At 35.8% G+C, this 18,708-nt stretch overlaps 2 protein-coding genes across 2 annotated transcripts; both read right to left on the bottom strand.

Moving 5' to 3' along the window:
- Positions 1 to 8,598: 8,598 nt before the first annotated feature.
- Positions 8,599 to 11,225, bottom strand: hoxd9a (homeobox D9a). Its single transcript, XM_051906776.1, has 2 exons — positions 9,970 to 11,225; positions 8,599 to 9,646 (listed from the first exon to the last, which is right to left on the bottom strand). Exons 1-2 carry the CDS (start codon positions 10,511 to 10,513, stop codon positions 9,405 to 9,407), a joined length of 786 nt encoding a protein of 261 aa, XP_051762736.1. The 5' UTR covers positions 10,514 to 11,225; the 3' UTR covers positions 8,599 to 9,404.
- Positions 11,226 to 12,535: 1,310 nt separating this feature from the next.
- hoxd10a (homeobox D10a) lies at positions 12,536 to 15,557 on the bottom strand. Its single transcript, XM_051906773.1, has 2 exons — positions 14,067 to 15,557; positions 12,536 to 13,318 (listed from the first exon to the last, which is right to left on the bottom strand). The coding sequence occupies exons 1-2, from the start codon at positions 14,785 to 14,787 to the stop codon at positions 13,044 to 13,046; spliced, it is 996 nt and encodes a 331-aa protein (XP_051762733.1). The 5' UTR covers positions 14,788 to 15,557; the 3' UTR covers positions 12,536 to 13,043.
- Positions 15,558 to 18,708: the final 3,151 nt, after the last annotated feature.

Below are 18,708 nucleotides of genomic sequence, written 5' to 3'. Positions count from 1 at the left end.
GGATTGAGACGGTCATTCTCTTATTAATCGACATTTTTAAGATTTATTATTTTTAAAAATCATTTCAACTCACAATGGAATTAGTCACAGTTTGGCAATCAACGAATGGAAAATATAACGCTTTTCAAACCTTTTAATACAAAATATCTTGATTATCTTGACATATAATGTACATACATATTTTAAACTTTATAAAGGCTATTAGACTGAAGTTTGATTTTAATAAAAAATGATTTAATAAATCGTTATTTCACTGAAATGTTATAGTTGAAAAACAGTGAAGAAATTATGTATTTTAATATTTACCTTTATAACATGCACATAAAATCGCGCATCTTTGAATTAAGACAATTTAAATCAGGCTTAAATGAACAGGACTTTTTTTTCTGACGAATCTATTGTACCAGGGATGAAAATTAATGCAAAGTATGAATGGTTTAGGGCCAAAATGAGAGTTTCTTTGCTTGGGGGCGCTAGAGAGCTTGTCAATAATACCCAGAAACCCTGCTTATTAATAGAGTTCATTTATAAGTCACGAAAGCGCGTGTATCGACTAACTGAACTCTCTAAAAAGGACAAAACGAGATACACAACAGGCGCAAACAAGTAACAATAATCTGCAATTTCAAAGCAAAAAAAAAAAAAAAAACGCGTTAAATTAGTTTCGTCATATTTATAATTATGTTGTAAATAAAAAACAACTCTCAATATAGGCAAATGCGTATTTCACACTTGGAAGAAAATCACATTTAATTAGAAGGCTAGTTTACTTTCTCATTATTAACAAATAATGAAAAAGTAAAGCAATTCATTACAAAAAAATGCTGATGCCTTCGTATAAAAAAAATGTGTATTTTACCTTCTTGAAATAATAGGCTAATAATAATAATAATAATAATGGTATACATTAGCTAAGGCCTGAAAAGCAATCTTTCATAACTGGCGCCATATCTGCACCAAAACCGGACTACTGCATAACATTTACGTCACCTTCATCATCACAACCTATTTTTCTCTCCTTAGTTATCCAACCACCCAAACTGTGTACAACAACACAAGAGGAGTTCACAGAAACTGATCAGTGCTGGTTTGGAGGCTGACTAGTGTATGAGACCACAGTAAACAAACATCATGGCAGAATTCAACATTAACACAAGTTCAGCGACACAATCTTACCTCCAGAAGCAGACGCATCGCGTAAAGCGTATCGACGAGTTTGAATATCCATGATCAAAACAAGTGTGGAGCCTCTCTCCTCTGCAGCGACACTGGGATCTTTTCTAAACCGTCTGAGCGACCTTTCTAATATACAATGTGAATTATATTTTGGCTTGTCAACTCCCTGGCCATAAAACAAAGTTTAATGGTATCACGTGCTTCCCCACAGCCATTCATGACAGCGCGCGGGTGCCATAAATAATCCTGAAAGTTGCACTTATTCAATAATGGCGATTACTCTGATCTCAGGAGGAAATAAAGACACGGGGTTCAATTCGCATTCACTGCACTCAAAGGAAAAAACACACTGTCGAAAACCAGAGTTTATTTCCTGTATCCTAATGACTAATGTTTGCTACTATATATTTATTGTGGTAGTCTATTTATAGAATAATATAATTATTTGGTGTAATATTTCTTAACCAATGTGTTGCTTCAGTTTGCATGTTTTTTTTGTTTTTTTTTCCTCTAGGACAAATGAGGTGTTTGTGAAATCTCTGACGTGTTAACTAATGGGAGTGTTTTTTCGACTGTAAATTTAAGGTAAAATTACGTTGAGAGAGAAAAAAGAGAAAAATACACATTAGCGCCATATGGCGGGTTTTCGATTTATGCTAAAGTCACAAATGGACATTGTGAAAGTTTCTGTGCACTGAATATTATAACATTTACTGATAAGAGGAATGTTCTCACCTCTGAGTTTATATATATATATATATATATATATATATATATTTAAATATGTTTTTTAAATTAAATATTTAATTCGGTATTCACCTAAATAGGCTAGGCTACATACATTTATAATTATATTTCACAGGTTATTCAAGTACATGAAATGTGTACATGTTTCGGGACTTCAAACTCTCATTACAATCAATTACCTCGGACAAATATAGCTATATATTTTTATCGTAATATGATCTTAAAACGTAAAACAACTTTATGTCAACACTGAAATGAGTGCATGTGAAAATGATTAAATTATCATCAATAATTAATTAAAACATATTAAATGATTCCCACTATCCTCACACTCTTCCTGAAAGTAGCCTACTCGTTCTAAAAATTAACATTTCTGTCAGTTAATAAGAGAACTGTGTGACTGTGGTGTCACATGACTGCGACAACCAATCATAGTCGCAGGAAATGACCTCAAGAACAAAGATGCAGATAGCGGACAAGCAAGTCCCAGAGTGTTAGACAACAGCACCGCCTGCCGACCAAAGCAGATATTGCCTAGGTGTTCTGCCTTTTTTTTTTTTTTTTTTTTTCCACAGCTGCTCATGCAGAAATAAAGCACTGAAAGAAGTTTTATTATTATTATTATTATTTTAGATATAGGCTATACTTCGTATAACACATCACTGTTCAAATAATGCATTAATAAATAATGCAACTTGCATTACTGCCATATTTTACAGAGCATATTTATTATTTAATATTTAAGACAATAGGCCTATTTAATGTAATGTGATCTGGGTTTTAAAATGGCAGCACTTTAAATGTTGTGGTTTTAAAAGCTAAATTAACGAAAATCTCCTGGTGGTAAGCGATTTGAGTACAGTGCAGAGATTGCGTGATTATAAAATCATGGGGGAAAATCTTTTAAACTATTTAAAATATTTTGTAAGAATTCTTTATAAATCGCCGGTTTTTATTACAATAATCTGTCTGAGTTTGTATTGCAATATATAGATATATTGTTCTGAAGTAATTTGTATAAACGTTAGGTATTGCTCTCATTGCTCTGGTTGTAGGTTCGGTTAATTCGTTTAGGCTCCTCTCGCCTTTTTTGCCGCATTGCAGTGAGGTTGTAAATACCTCTGCCTGTCAGCTGACTGTGAAATACTGTCTTTGTTCCGCAGAGCCTGTCTCCCTTCCCAAAAAACTGCGCCATTCTCACCATTAAGGGAGGCATATATTAAAACGCACAGCAACTCCATCGCCATGGCAGGTTTAAAAACTTTCAAAATCATTATTTTACATTGTGAAACATTATTTTCATGCACAGATTAATTGTAGATACAACAATAACGTCTGAATATATATTAAGAATTGCCGTGAATCGTTATTTTTATGCGCAGATTAAAGATCTTCAATATAGAAAGCCTAACTTCAATCTGTGCATAAAAACTAATGATACACAGCAATTCTTAATATATATTCAAACGTTATTATTTTATATAGAATTAGTCTGTTGCTAAATGTGACATTGGCGAAATAAGTGTCAACATTTAAATTGAAAATCTCAGTAAGGGTTGGTCATATAAATTGTGTTAACGACTTGTAAATCCACGAGTCTGCTTACAATAACCATAAACCTAACTGCTGAACAGTCATCATTTGTAGGTTTACATAACTTTTTTATTTCTAAATTTTTGAAGATTTGCTGCTGGTTCATTTAAACGACAACAATACTTTAACTACTGCTGGTAATAGTACTAATAATGTCAGTTATTTTGATAGACGAATTTATTCGTAAAAGTTCATGTTTTCAAATTCACATCATATCAAACATTCTGTCAAATGAGTAAAAATCATATTTTAAGATCTAGTAAAGAAAGGCCATCAACATTAAAAGAGCACAATAAATACAGCTTTAAAGGAGCACTCTTCTAGCTTTTAAGAAAGTGTTTTCTCTGCACAAAATTAACTATTTGAGTTCTCTTTTAACTGCAAAAACAGTGAGATTGTTTTTAATCAGCCTGCCAATGCTGCTGTCACAATCTGAAGTTATAATGGCAAAACAATAACCTGCTGGTCCCGTAGCTTCTGACTGACACGACAGCGTGTTCAATCATATGAAATATAAACTTACCCAACGAAGCCCTATAATCCATGTTTGCCTCCTGCGCTGCTGGTCAATATTATGAAGCTCGTCTCAAATCAGTCGTCCAGTACTGTATGGCTTGATCTGTTCTCTTGTAGCAGCCGTCTAGCATCTGACAACATATGAAATCGGCCTCGAGTTTGTCTTCTCGATCTCTAACACAGATAGCCATGCACGGCAAAAAAACGAGAGAAAATATATGATAACACTGTGTATTTTGGATTTGGAGCCTTTAAGCCACGGAATGTAGTGGAAAAATCGCTTGGGAAATCAGGAAAAGGGGTCACGAAGATGTTTGCGTCCTGCACATGACCAGTGGCATCCAATGACCGACGAAACAGGCTCATAAAAAGATCTATTACAAAGCTGTAAATTGTCTTCTAACAAAAAAGGAATCTGGGCTGCCGCAAAGCCTCTAGTTTTTTGCGCATAATGGCTGAGCCAGCTGCACTTCCTCAGCAAAGAAAATACAGTCACAGACATCTGCTAAGAGAGAGTGTGTCTGTGGGTGTATGTGTGTGAGAGAGAGATAGCAAGAGAGAGGGAGTGAGAGAGAAACACAGAGAGAAACACACTAAAACGTTCGAATTATGTTGTTTCGTATATGTAAAATAATTCAAATGAACGTTTGTTTAATTTAAATTTCTAAATCTAGAAACTGATCAAAAAACATTATCCTAGTAAAACAAGAATCGACGAACAATAAAAAAGCTAGTGCTAGTCTAACTTAATTCTCAAAATGCATATTATTAGATAATACGCGTGGATACGCAATAAATGTATTAAGACTTGGGGAAACTAAATATATATCCAATGTCTTTAATATTTTTATTAAAATGGAATAATAGATCATTAGCCTATAGACAGCAATAATGCATAGTTCTGAATATGGTTCTCACAATTTGCTCTGAGCAAAACGATCTACGAACACACGAACGAACGAATTCAGAAATCTAGCAGAAACGTGGTAAATAATAATTTGTCGGCGTTTCAAATCTAAACACATTTGCCACTATTCCTTTTGCTTGTGGGTCAAAATGACTGATACTATAATCTTTACAGCAGATTACCAGTATTGTTTTATAAAAAGCGATTTTATATTTTATGACTATAAAAAAAAAAAAACGGCAAAAATACGGCAAATAATAAATAGGCCTAATGAAAATTATTAATAAATCACTTTATTTATTGCTGCTAATGCGAAATCAAATAACACTCTCAAAAATACGTAATTTGCAGTACATTCATTAGTGGCCTTTTTTTTTTTTTTAACTAATTTAGCTTCTTAGTCTTATTTTTGACACATCAGTTAAAAGCTGCAATTTTTAACGCGTGTGCTGCCACTGCCTGATTTGCACATGCTTCTGAAAATCCAGGAATTAATTAATAAATAAATATCAAATTGATTAAGTGTATATGGTATAATCACTTTTCTAAGATATATCAGATTTATCTCTGTAGCACTTTATTTTATAGTCCTAGTCCGCATGTCCGCAAATATGGACAAACCCAACCGTTGGTTTCAAATTTTAAAATGACATTTTAAACCCAACGGTTGGGTTTGTCCACATTTGACCTAAACATGGTTTGAAACAACCCAGCATTTTTAGAGTGTGGTTACTAACCCTGAACCTACCCCTAAAGCTAACCTTATTACCAGTACTTTCTTGGATAAGTACAATGTAAGTAGGCCTACACGTGTTGTAAAATAAAGTGTAGGCTAATCCATATCTCTTTCAGAAACGTATCATTTTTTTTTTTAATTCAGGAATTAATAAATAAATAAATATAAAATTCATTCAGTGTATATGGTGTAATCCCTTAAGGAGAGACATATCTTGGTAGCACTTTATTTTGCACTCCTGTTCCGCATGTCTTGGACAAACTCAACCGTTGGTTTCAAATATTTAAATTACATTTTAAACCCAACGGTTGAAACAACTCCGCATTTTTAGAGTGTGGTTACTAACCCTATACCCACCTTATATTACCAGTACTTTCTTGGGTAAGTACAATGTAAGTACACGTACTGTAAAATAAAGTGTAACCCATATCTCTTTCAGAAACGTATCATTTTACTTCAAGTTTGCATAGAATAGCCTAATGAGGAGGTATGGAGAGGTGGTGGTGGTGGGGCTCTTGAAAGGAAACGCCTTTATAATCAAAGGGAAGTTACAGTAATCTGAAAACAGATTTTTATGACAGACAACCTTGAAGTTTCATCCAAGGGAACATCTGAGACGGAGGCAAGCGCTGATTTAGGTACGCTGGTTCCGAGCCAGTATTACTACCGGACGATTTACAGGCTAGGTATTGTAGCGACCCGGCCTCTCGCGGTGTCGTAAAGACCCGCTGTCTTCGAAAGTTATCGTGTGCGTAAAATTTAGAGCGGTCGCAGTGACACGTAATTCCACCAGGATTCGACTGATAACTGGCGCTCTGTGTCGCAGAAATTTCCCAAGCAGATAAAATTATTGCATCAGTGCTGGCCGTCGCCAAACGCCATCGCACGCCTACCGTTCAGCATCTCGTGGAAATGTTGATCCGCAGGAGAAAATACTTCGCCCAGTGTGTTATGTGAAGGGTCGACAAAGTGAGAACTGATGGTGTCAGATCGTTACTTATTAATGCCAGTGGAATCAGATATGATTGAGAGCTGCTGTTATTGAATGGTGTAGCCTGTTTGGTGAACAGGCCCAGAGCCAAATCCAGCGGTCAGGGTGCTTCTGCATGCCCCAAAACACGCTTGCTTTTAGTTATAGCTCACATGACAGACAGAGAGGGAGAGGAAGGAAAGGAAAATTAGATTCAGTGTATGTTTTGCTCTTTTCAGTTTGGGGTCTGCGAAAGTCTGTGCTTGTTCGGCGTATGTCTTTACATTACATTTGCATTTATTAATTTACTACTACTACTACAACTGCTGCTAATAATAATAATAAAGTAAATATCAGAAGGTTGCACTATTAATTTGTTGAAACATGAAGTATCGTCATTAGGCTTTTATAGAAAACAATAGCCTACATGTAGCTAAATTTAAAGTTATAACAATAAACCAATACATATTTAAAACTAGATTAAGTTTTTAGTTGTTTTGTAACAGATGCATGGATAGTAGCTATTTAGGCCTATTATTTACACGCTATAACATCACAAAAACCTGTATATATCTGTACGAGTGTTTATGTTTGTCGTGCGTGAGTGCTTAAAACAAATAAAACTGCTTTGGTATTTATAACCATTATAACCTCCATTTTAACCTTTCATGTCTAAATGGTTCTGTTCTGGTTATCTTCCTGATGATTCAATTTATATTGTACTTTCATCTGAAAGGAAAGAATCATTATGTCAAAATAAACTGAAATAAGCTGCAGTAACCTCGCTTAGTAGTCTAACATTTGAACTCTTGTTATTGGTCATTATTAATATAAAAAACGAGACACATTTGACAGAGAGCTCGGAACCCCGAAACCGTCATAAAGAAAAATTTATCCAAAATAGGCCTATTAATCTAGGGTTACAGTTTTATCTGTTTAGCTATAACTGACCTGAAATATGCACACACAGTGCTCCATGCCGAGATACGAACTCCCTATCCAAATTCCTTTGTTCTTGTCCTTTTCCCAACCCAAAGCTAGTTCTATTCAGAACAGACCATGTAAAGTGCTACGGATGAACCTTAACCATAAACTGGGAGAGCTGAGCGCATATGTTTGTCCCGAAATATTAACTTTCTGGAAGCAAATTGGAACTTAGATACTTTTTTCCAGTAATTATCGTGTTTTACTGTCTGATTAAGCTCCTGTAAGTAAGTGTGCACCACCACGGACAGTCCTTTATTTTCACAGAACAACTATGCCCTCTAGTGGCAATAATGCGCACCCCTGCTTAATTTCGCATTCTTTGAAATTGCGGGATGCATTCATGTTTCTTTTTTGCAGTCACGTTGCAATGCATTTATATACATGTTAAAGTCTATCTATTCATAATCTAAAATGAATGCTGCAGCGAATGTATGACTGAAATTAACTACGTTGATTACCCCTGTTGCATTTTGTTGTAACATCCAAAATGATTGTCAGTTTTAGGCTAAGGTTTGTAGAGTGGAGATGCATTTCGTGAATAAACGTGACTTTCAGTGTACCATAGGGGGTCGATGCCGCTTTAGCCTCACAATCAATACATCGACCAGACGCCCCGTAAAAAAAAGTGTCTACGTTTTTGTGTGGAAGTAACAGACACAAAGAACCAGTGAGGTTAGTTTCAAAGAGAAGAGCAATAACAGTCCTGTACCATAAACTCATTTAGACCAGACGTCTAGCTCTTCTATAGCTTTATTGGACCGAGTTTCTTCCTGCTCTAAAGCAATTATTGGTACAGGTTTGACGATAAATTGGGGTTCCTCGCAACACCTTTTCCTAATCATAAACCTTTTTTTTTTTTTTTTTTGCAATATTCTCTAACAATGAATCTCTATTTTGTGTTCAGCATGAAGAAAATGAGGCTAATCGCATATCGCCTATATGTAAAATATCAGTACATAAACAGTGTGCTGTCGAACTTGCATTTTATTTGTAAAAATTGGTCTAAAAAAGAAACATATTTTCACAGTAAGTGCACGAGTTGAGTATTCAACAAAGCTTGTCTACACCCAAATTCACTATACAGCACTGAAGAAACTGAAGAATTAAGCTTCACTGTGACCAAAATAAAAGTCATAAAATAGACCAAAAAGGAGTTCGTTTTACTTATATAATTTAGACCTTTTGATGCATCTAACACGCCAACAAAAGCTTCAACGAGAAATACACTAGTTTAGTAAGGAGAAATTGGAAATAAGATATTGTATACATGATGTCCAATTTAAAAGAAAGAAATTAAAGGCACAGTAAATGATTACACGTGGCTGCATGAGGGTGAAGAGATTTGCATGCATTCTGGACAAAGATTTAAAGATCAGCAGATTAAGAACTATCAGATCATGGACCATATCCTAATTTCCTATAAGACATTTTAGTGATAGGACTTTTATGAGTAATGATAAGTATAAATACTGATGCTGAATTTTACTGTGCAAAAACTGAATACAAAACTGCATTCTCAGTTTCTGAAAGAACTACTCCACCACGGTGCTGGGAAATAGATTTTAGGCCTCAAATGTAACTATTTTAGAAATTATTGTGAAATACCCATTCATTTCAAGTCACTCAAATAATTATTTTGACTCAGAATATATATATATAATTAAATAGAAGATATGCCAATTCAGTCTTGAGTAATCCCCCCAAAAAGTTGTATCCCAATCCAAGCATATGTTAAAGGGACGCACATTAGCTGCTGAGCTGAAGCACGGTTTTCAAGGATCTTTAATGCTCCTCTCTCGGTTCATCTTCTTCATTTTCATTCTTCTGTTCTGAAACCAGATTTTAACCTGCCGCTCTGTTAAATTCAGGATTCGTGCAACTTCATAGCGACGATCCCTCGTTAAATACATGTTATAAAGAAACTCCTTTTCCAGTTCCAGAGTCTGATATTTTGTATAAGGACAACGTTTCTTTCTTGTTGATCTCGCATGGATCCAGTTTGCTGCAGGGTTGCCTGAAAAGAAAGAAAGCATATAATAATAACAATGTGAAAAGAAAACCATTTGCAGAAGCTTAACATCCACAATTGATCAGACAACTCCAAGAAAGGTCATGACCATATTAGAAATGAAGCTATACGTTAAACAATTAAAATATTGTGTAATTGGTGTTAAACATTAGCGTGAATGCAATTATTTCTAAAGTTTTTGGTTTTAATGGCCACTATACCAATTTTTCGGCCCGTGTTAAGAGCCCGGACACTTTTATAGGTTTGTAAAACCTCCAGTTTAGGACAGTTCGACAGTTGTAAATCACAGGGCAATTCATTTTACTTACTTGGGTCAAGTTGTTGTTGTTGCTGTTTTTCGTCTTTAGGTTCACCGTGGCTCGAAATATCATTTCCAACTCTTTCTTCAGTAGTTTTGTCTACGGATACAGCGTTGCAGCTATACTCGGGAACCACCGGCGTCTCTGTCTCAAACGCAGCGCTTTCAGTCCTTTTCGAGGGTAAACTTTCAGTCTTTGTACCGCTGTGCCGACTGCTGGAGTGGAACCCGGCTAAAGAGATATGGTTTGAGACTGGCTCTATCCAAGAGCGGACGTATCTGTTGTCTGAAAGATGGGTCTGGTGAACGTATGGATGGTAAATTCCAGACACTGCAGCAGCAGATGGTTGATGAACCGAGGACCAGGACGCAGGGAACACGGCTGACTTGGGAGCGAAGCTGCACGAAGAAAAGTCCGCATTTTCCACCACACCTGACGGCCTCGCGGGCGCGGTGTGTGAACCCTGGACATAACGCGCTCCGTACACATCCTCCGTCTCGTGCCCCATAATAGAGTCCACATAATAGCTACTAAGCGCTGAACTAGTCGACATATTTGGATCCCTTCGAACTCATATAAAACGTTACTCTGTTTCCGAAACCTTGCCTCTGAACAATCATAGTATTTTTGCTGCCTTCATCTTCAGTGATTGGTTGCATGAATCACGTGATCATATTTACTAATACAGAGAGTAAATCAGTCCGCTGATAACGGTATGTTTGATTTTGTACTCTTAAAAAATAAGACGGGTAATTTTCATCTCAACTAGTAGTGATATTCTGCATTTATCATGCTTTAAACTTTCTGTTTCTTTTTTTTTTTTTTTTTTTTTTTAACAAGGTTAGATTAATGCACCCATATTTCAGTGCCAGCACTCACCATTACCTTAACAAACGATTTCAGCAGTGTAAAATCTAGCAAAATTTCGTCATAAGGTATGTCATACTCTAGCCTTGTAAAGTATTTTATAGAGTACCGAGTTGCAAGTCCTCGTAAAATAAATGTAATAACATGCTGTAAAACAACGAACCACCGCAGCCTCACAGATTCTCATATTTTATAAACGATCCTCGCTGCTTTAGTGTTAAGATCGGTCGTTGTAAGTTTGATGCTGACTGTAAGGTGTTGTAAGATTGACACAGGAAGTAACATTTGTATATTTTTTGGAACTTATTCAAAAGAGACTCATAGTATTTTATGTGTATCAATAAAATTTTTTATGAGGTGCATTTGATTATGTATTAATGTTCCCTTAATAAAACAGACTCTTGGCATTTCAAAGTGTCTTGACCTACATGTTTATCATCAAATAATAAAATAATAATAATAATATGTTCCAATCTTTTTAGATAATGATGTTCGTCGAATAAGGTGGTAAAAAAGCGGATGTTACTGTGTCACAGTATAATCAAAATAATAGAAATTTATAGCTAATTGAATAGATAATTTGTGTAGTCAATGCAAATATAAACACAATGAAAATATAAACTATAGACTAATGGATTGCATGTTTCTTCTTAATTTGAGAAAATAAATTGTGTGAGGGAAAACTATGTGGTAATGTTAGCTGTTTGTCGACAAGTTGTCACTGAGAGCTCAGCCGTTACAATTCTGGTCAAAATTATAATCTGTGTTTCCATCTGTGGCCACACACTTGAACACATCTGAGCATGTGCCTAGAGGTATGTGGCATTGTGTTTGTGTGTGCACATTAGACGGTGAGTGGTCGATGCTAGAGATGAAAATGCAAAACATTAATATAGACGCCTGGAAGTATCGGCATTAAAACAAGAACATCTGACCACTTTTAAACAAAATGTTGTTTATGAATGTATAGGATAGTGTGACGGACCAAATCATTTTCACCTATAAGCGTTCGTGTAAGCTATACCAGTTATCGGAAACCCCTATGTATGCTTCTGGTGTACTTTTCTTTTGTAACTATTTTTTTTTTTTTTTTTTTTTTGAGATTTGAGATATTGATTCTACGTTGAAGTATAAAAAATGTTATAGGGGTACATTTTCCTATTTTTTAATTACGTTAAGGTTTTTTTTTTTTTTCTTTAAGATATATTTTGTGGGCATAGACAAATTAGAGAAACTTTTTTTTTTTTTCTTTTGTCAGTGACGTCCTTAAGCCACTTTTTTTTTTAGAATCAGAACATACCATTTAAGTAATTTTTGGTCTTTATATAACAATGGACTAAAACGCTAATAATTAACATAACTGTAGGCTATAAGATAATAAAGAGTAATAGTGACCTATAAAATCAATAAGTAAAAAAAAATATATGGCCATGCACGAAAAGTATGAAAATGTCAGTATACGATTCAACTAAATAAATGAACAAATACAAACTAATTTACAATTAGGACTACATGTAAATTAGCTACATGTACATGTAGTCCTACCTGTAAATTAGTTTGTGTTCATTTATATTTGAGGAAAAAACAATTATTTATCGTTTGTAATTTATCTTTGCGGGTGTGTGTGTTTGTGAGGGGGAGGGGGGAATTATGGTCTTGTTTAAACTGTGGTTTAGAAACGCTATACCAAATATGACACCAAACACTATTACGACATTATCAATTTATTATAGTCCACTGACCACATGCCACAAACATGCACCGATACAGACATATTTAAACATCTATTATACAGAAACCTTTATACGTAATTATTCCAGATAAATGTACGTTTCCATTGGAGAAAGAATGGGAAATCTTCACTTTCGAATGTGCTTTCATGTCCAAAGTCATGACTTTTTTGGCGCCACTGTTTTTTGCTCTGTTCCCGCTAAAATGAAACCGCTTGGAACAGCCTGTTTCTATCATCTTCTTTTATAAATTAAGACCTTGCACCACTTTTATACCCTGTGAAACATATGAAATTACACAAGGCTTCACATTTCAAATGCAATCAAAGATGTAGCACAAATGACAAGGATTTAGCAACGATCACAACATTGGAACGTGAAAGTAGCCAAAACAATGCACACTGCCCTCATGTCATCATTATACAGGAGAACACAGACTGACCGAAATGAGGGGGGTAAGTCTTTGGTCTGCTCTTGTTTGCATGCTCACGAAAAAGTGAGATTGGACGTAAGTTCACGGATACGATTTTCTCTGCTCATCTTCTTAAGTTTCATCCTGCGGTTTTGGAACCAGATTTTCACTTGTCTGTCAGTGAGGTTGACGCTTTTGCTTATCTCTAGACGGCGCTCCCGAGTCAGGTACATGTTGAATAAAAATTCTTTTTCTAATTCCAAGGTCTGGTGTTTTGTGTATGGACATCTTTTTTTCCTTCCACTCTTCGCGGTCAACCAGTTGCTCGTCGGTGTGTCGTTTTTTGATTCTGCAAAGCAAAAAGACAACAGCATCAGCCAAAAACAAACAGGGAAAACAGGACACGCTCTCTTTTTACATGAAAATAAAAAAGACAGCATATGTTTGTTAATTGTAATTAAACCTATACACATAAAGATCATTAGAAGTAAGTCAAAATATCTATAAATGTCAATGTGGCCTCATTTGGTCTACCAGCACACAAGTCTCCCACCGAACTTTACTAGTAGCTATTCAAGTGTTGACTATATCTCTGCAATGTGATTTTATTGAATTAATTTGAATGCTTTGTCCCTGTTGTTTACATTTAGTCAATACAGGACCTTGCATTTTTATAAGCTAAATTACCTCATGTTATAACCAATGCACTTTTAAGCATGCAGTTTTCATATTTAACTTACTACTGCACCAGAAATATGATTCGACTATTGAACTGTACACAGTCAGTATCAAATGAATAGCAATGAATGATTTTATACACGAAAAGAACTCGTGCTGAATGGATAAAGTCGCAAACACATTTCACCAAGGCTGTTCTTATATTGCCCAAAGAAGAATGTCAAGTCACTTGCAACAAAAGGTATTTGATGTTAACGCGCCCTCGCAGCGCCGTTTCCTGTTAGGGCTTTTACTGCAACCTGAGAAAGACTCCCATTAAACATTACGACTTTCGGGTTGTTTGTGTTTTATATTGGGTTTTATGATGCTAGAGCGTTCGCATTACACCAAGACGCGATTAATCCGTTTATTGTACCCACCTTTGCCTTCTCTGTGTGGCAGTTCAGGGCTAGAGACAGACGCCTCAGTTGAACAATTCTTCTCCTCCAGCGTGCTGACTTTGGGCTCTGGACTCTGCGCCGGGGAAGAGCTCCTTGTGTCCCGATCGAGCGGAAGCTTCTTTTCCACCTCGACAAAGGGCGTTGACTGCGCCTTTGGAGTCACCCTGTTCAGCTGCATTAACGTGGTGTTTGGGCTCATCGTCTCGTTGTCATAGTCCGGGTTTTTCGCCGTCGCATAAGTTTGACTTAGTCTAAAATATCCAGGGACCGGAATCTCGGGACTATCAGCGGAACATGATTCGGGGATCAGGTTGGAGTACGCGGGTATCTCAGACGAACTGACCTTTGCTCTCTTGTCGGAGTACATACAACAGTTAGTCTCTTCTTTTATGCTTTGTGAAAATGTGCAGGTGGACATCTGGTTGAGCGGTTGCTCTAATCGGCAGGACCTGCTTGGATCTGCCCAGTTATCAGTTTGAGGTATGTACGAGTGGACGTTCATGCCCATGTTTTGGTGGTTTACTTCCCCCCGTTTGCCAAGAGACGGCAGGAGTCCACAGGTTTGCATTCCATAGGTTCCCATTTCTGCAGTGGCTGGCATGTACATGTTACTGCTGGAATAAAAATCTGTTCTGCACGCCCCAATCAAGGAATCTACCAAAAACGTGTTTGCAGCTGGAGAGCTGTTAGGAAAGGACATTTTTGAGAGATTTTTTTTTTTTTAAGAAGCAGAGAAGTGTCCTCTGTAAGCTGACATATCTAGCAAAACAATCCCTGTATAACCCAGCGAGTCTCTCTGCAACCACATGACACTCTCACCAATGAAATTTGAAAATGGCCTTGAGACGCAGGCTCTTCCCCGTCACGTGGGCGCATTGACACATGATTTGAAGTTTCAGACGTGGTCAACAGCGACACCTAGAACAAGGACTTGAAATTGGTTTCAAATCTGTCTAAATAACGTTGTTAATTCCATTTCGAGATAACATAAAATTAGGACTTTGACTCATATATAGGCCTACTGTTAAACAAAGAGCATGAAGGAAAATAAATTATAGCACTTAGTTTTGTGTACCTTTAAATTCCGATTCAAGGTCAAGATAGGAAATGTTTGAAGATACTGCAGAAGGAATTTCTCGTAGTTCACGAGGCAAAATTCAGAGGACTATGCAGAACAAAATGAGCCAGCGGATGTGGGCCTAAACACCGCTGACTGCATACTCGATTAAGGGTGAAAAACAAACTTGTAATTCATCCTCTATGTTGGTTTTTATCACGATCTGTTTTAATCGTCACAAATGATTTTGCAGGTTCTCCAGATAGACCTTTTTTGTCGGACGCAAAGGAAATTCAAATGTTATTACTATGTAATAATTGATGTAATACATTGTTTGTTGTTTGGTGTTATTTTCTAAATTAAATAAAAGAAACCTTGTAGGCCTACTTGTTAAACCAAAGCCAGTCTGTGTATTTTATCACGATATCATTTACATTATCATTATAAAGATGTGAGATATTCGTTTCTATATTAGCAAAATATATAGCACAAGTCAACGGTTCAAATGGCTTTTCTGTTTTGTGTAATTAATGCAGTTCTTTCTTTCAGTTCTTTGTGGGGTTTTATTTTTATCAGTTCTTATGATATTTTGTAAATCTTGTAAAAAATTTACATATTTACACATTGGCTTTAAAAATACGTGCATCTTCACTCAGCAATAACATGTTATAGGCCTATGTATCATTATAAAATTATTGGGGGGGAAACATGTAGAGTATAATATTCTCTACAACTAAATATGCAAACACGTTTGCAGAATTTAACAGCATTTATAAAGGATATCATATTATCTCTGCTTCACAACCGGATACAATGAAAATACTCAAGAGGAATTAAATCTTTACATGGCGTTGAATTAATTATTGGAAATGTGCTTGTTATTACAGGTGTATAATCTTTTGTCACAAACCCAATAATATTGTCGTTATCTACATAAAATACTAAAATATCAAATTAGCTATAAAGAGTAATGAACTTGTTTATAGAAATCTTGATTTGGGTAAACACAACGGCGCACGGTTTCTTTACAAATTCTGATAAAGCATAAAGACAAAAAAGACAACTGCACGCGCTAAAGCAGCGGGTTTCCTACCAGAAAAAAATGGATCTTTCAGATAATAACAAAAAAATAAAATAAAATAAATCAGAATCACAGCAGAGGACTGACATCTGAAAACACACATAAACACACAAATATCAGATTAGGAGTGTTCATGATTAAACATGTCAAATTATTAAACTATTATGCTAAATGCATAATTTATCTCGGTTATAAAATTATATGCAAATACATTTGCTTTAAACAGCATATAATTACATCCCCGACAGAGATTTTGGTTATTTAATTTGATGGTTTACCTTTCTGTGTAATAAATAAAGGAAAAAAATAATAGTAATAAAATAAAAATAGATCTACGGTAAGAGGATGTAGTAGAGATGTGTGCACAGTTTAATACATTTCCTAAATAAGACTGTAGATACTGTTATAATCCATGTATCATTGGAGATATTAGGAATATTTAATTGTACTTTTTTTTTTTTCATTGTACACACAAGCCTGCCGTTTTTAACTAAACCGAACTGTTTAGGGTATGCAATATATAATAAAGCTAAAAGATGGTCAAACCCTTACAAAATCTGTCTGCATCGGTCGTAATACGATTGATAAATTAAGAAGAACAGCAAAAACGACAAATAACTACAATAATAATAACTACAATAATAATAATCATGGTGGTGGTGGTTCTCTTGATGTATGATCTCTTTGTCGAGGGGGACGTTTCCGTCTGTAAAAAAGCACGCTGACCTCTGAGACTAGGCAGAAAATGTTTACTGAAATTGTCTCCCCAACTATGCAGAGAAAGACATCCTCCGTACGCGACTAAAATATATTGTCCGGGGTTTCAGGTTATTTAAAAATATAATGCAACAGGGTTAATCTTCTTAATCTAATTGAGAAGAGTGAACAGCAATAATAACATACCGCCATTAACCGTAAAAGGGGGTGAAAACAATTAGATTAGATCTCCGCTCAAGATCATAGTCATTGTTTTTGAGGACAGCTACCCTTGGATTACATACAGCACCAGGTCCGATCATTGCTGTAAGTTCGCCCTCTCGTGGCTTCAAGCAGCATCAACAAAATGTAAATAAACAAAGGGTTTGTCTATGTTAAGATTCCTTGTTATTGCTGGCAGTGTATTGTAAAACACACAACAATACTGTGGTAAATTGTAATTGTTCTATAAACAAAAATACGGGATATACTGTAAATAAGGCTGAAAGATTATGAAACACAGATTTATGAAACAAAATTAGCTTGCAAGATTCTGCATTTGCCTGCACTGCAAAACTCGGGTTTGCATTACCAGCATATTCTGAGCCCACAGAGGTAGCTGGTTCTTTAGTAGCCTATCTACTGATAAGATGACAATTAATTTCCGAACCAACAGTCTTTTGGAAGGTTTTTTTTTTTTTTTTTTTTTTGGTTCTTTAAAAATAATCTTAAGAAAACACCACTGAAGAGCTCTAAAACATAAGCAGTGTAGACTAAATTACTGCATTGTTGCCCTTGCCTAAATCCCCTTTGCGGGAGAAAACATTAAGGAGGATTTGGTTGTATTATATGGTTTTATTTTACACAACATTTCACCAGGCTAAACGGCGTCTATGTGGAGTTGCCTATTATTTAACCTAGCCCAGTACGAGGTAACAGTATGGAGGCCTTTGAAGGCAGATCAGTGTGTTTCCAGTGGGAGTGAGGGGCTGCGGCGGCCATATTGGGACGTGCTGCACTGCGGCGGCTCTGAGAGGGCGTAGTTTTTCAAAGAGAACCGCAAAAAGGCGCCTTTACCTATTCAAAAAGGTTAAGGGTGATGACCTTGACATTACAGAAGTTCAAATACAATATTTTATTCGACGATTTAAAGTTGTTGACGACATCTAACTTTGTAAACCAGTGTGGTCAAGCCGGATACTGTAAGTGTTCACGTGCTACAGTTGACGTAAACAGCCAAATAAGCTTGTAGAAATAGGGTGATGTCCAATGCATAGTTGTTCAATTTGAAGGCCTCTTTTGTAACATTACACTTATTATTAGGTTTTCAGTTCTGTTCACATACTCAGTTCACATCTTTCTAGACAGAAAAAAAACAACATCTGCACCCTTTGTGTTTCAGGGCAAAGTCACAGTTGAAGTGGATAGAGGGTCCAATAGCCCCAATTTAATTTACTGCCCAGAGTTTATTGTACTGTCTAGACTGTTCAAGGTTTAGTAAATAGCCTTAGTGTAAAACAACATACAAGGAAAGGAATTAGTCAAAGGCCTATAAAAGTTACCATTGGAAATGGTTATCTCTCTATCTCATTTTCCTTCTTCCTCTGTGATAATCGAAAAAAAAAAAAAAAAACATTCGTCTGAGAAAATAATTTAGGCCAAACATTTTGAAATGCAACTCTGTAAAATAATGTTATTTAATAGAAATAAATGACTGTGAAATAATAAATTCTGTTGCTCACTTATACGCGCACTACCATGCACACAAGACACATCACAGCAATTAA

This window comes from Ctenopharyngodon idella, chromosome 9, assembly GCF_019924925.1.
Source record: "Ctenopharyngodon idella isolate HZGC_01 chromosome 9, HZGC01, whole genome shotgun sequence".
Classification (NCBI taxonomy): domain Eukaryota; kingdom Metazoa; phylum Chordata; class Actinopteri; order Cypriniformes; family Xenocyprididae; genus Ctenopharyngodon; species Ctenopharyngodon idella.
Note: the sequence above shows the minus strand (reverse complement) of the source record. Positions and strands in the feature narration are given on the sequence as shown.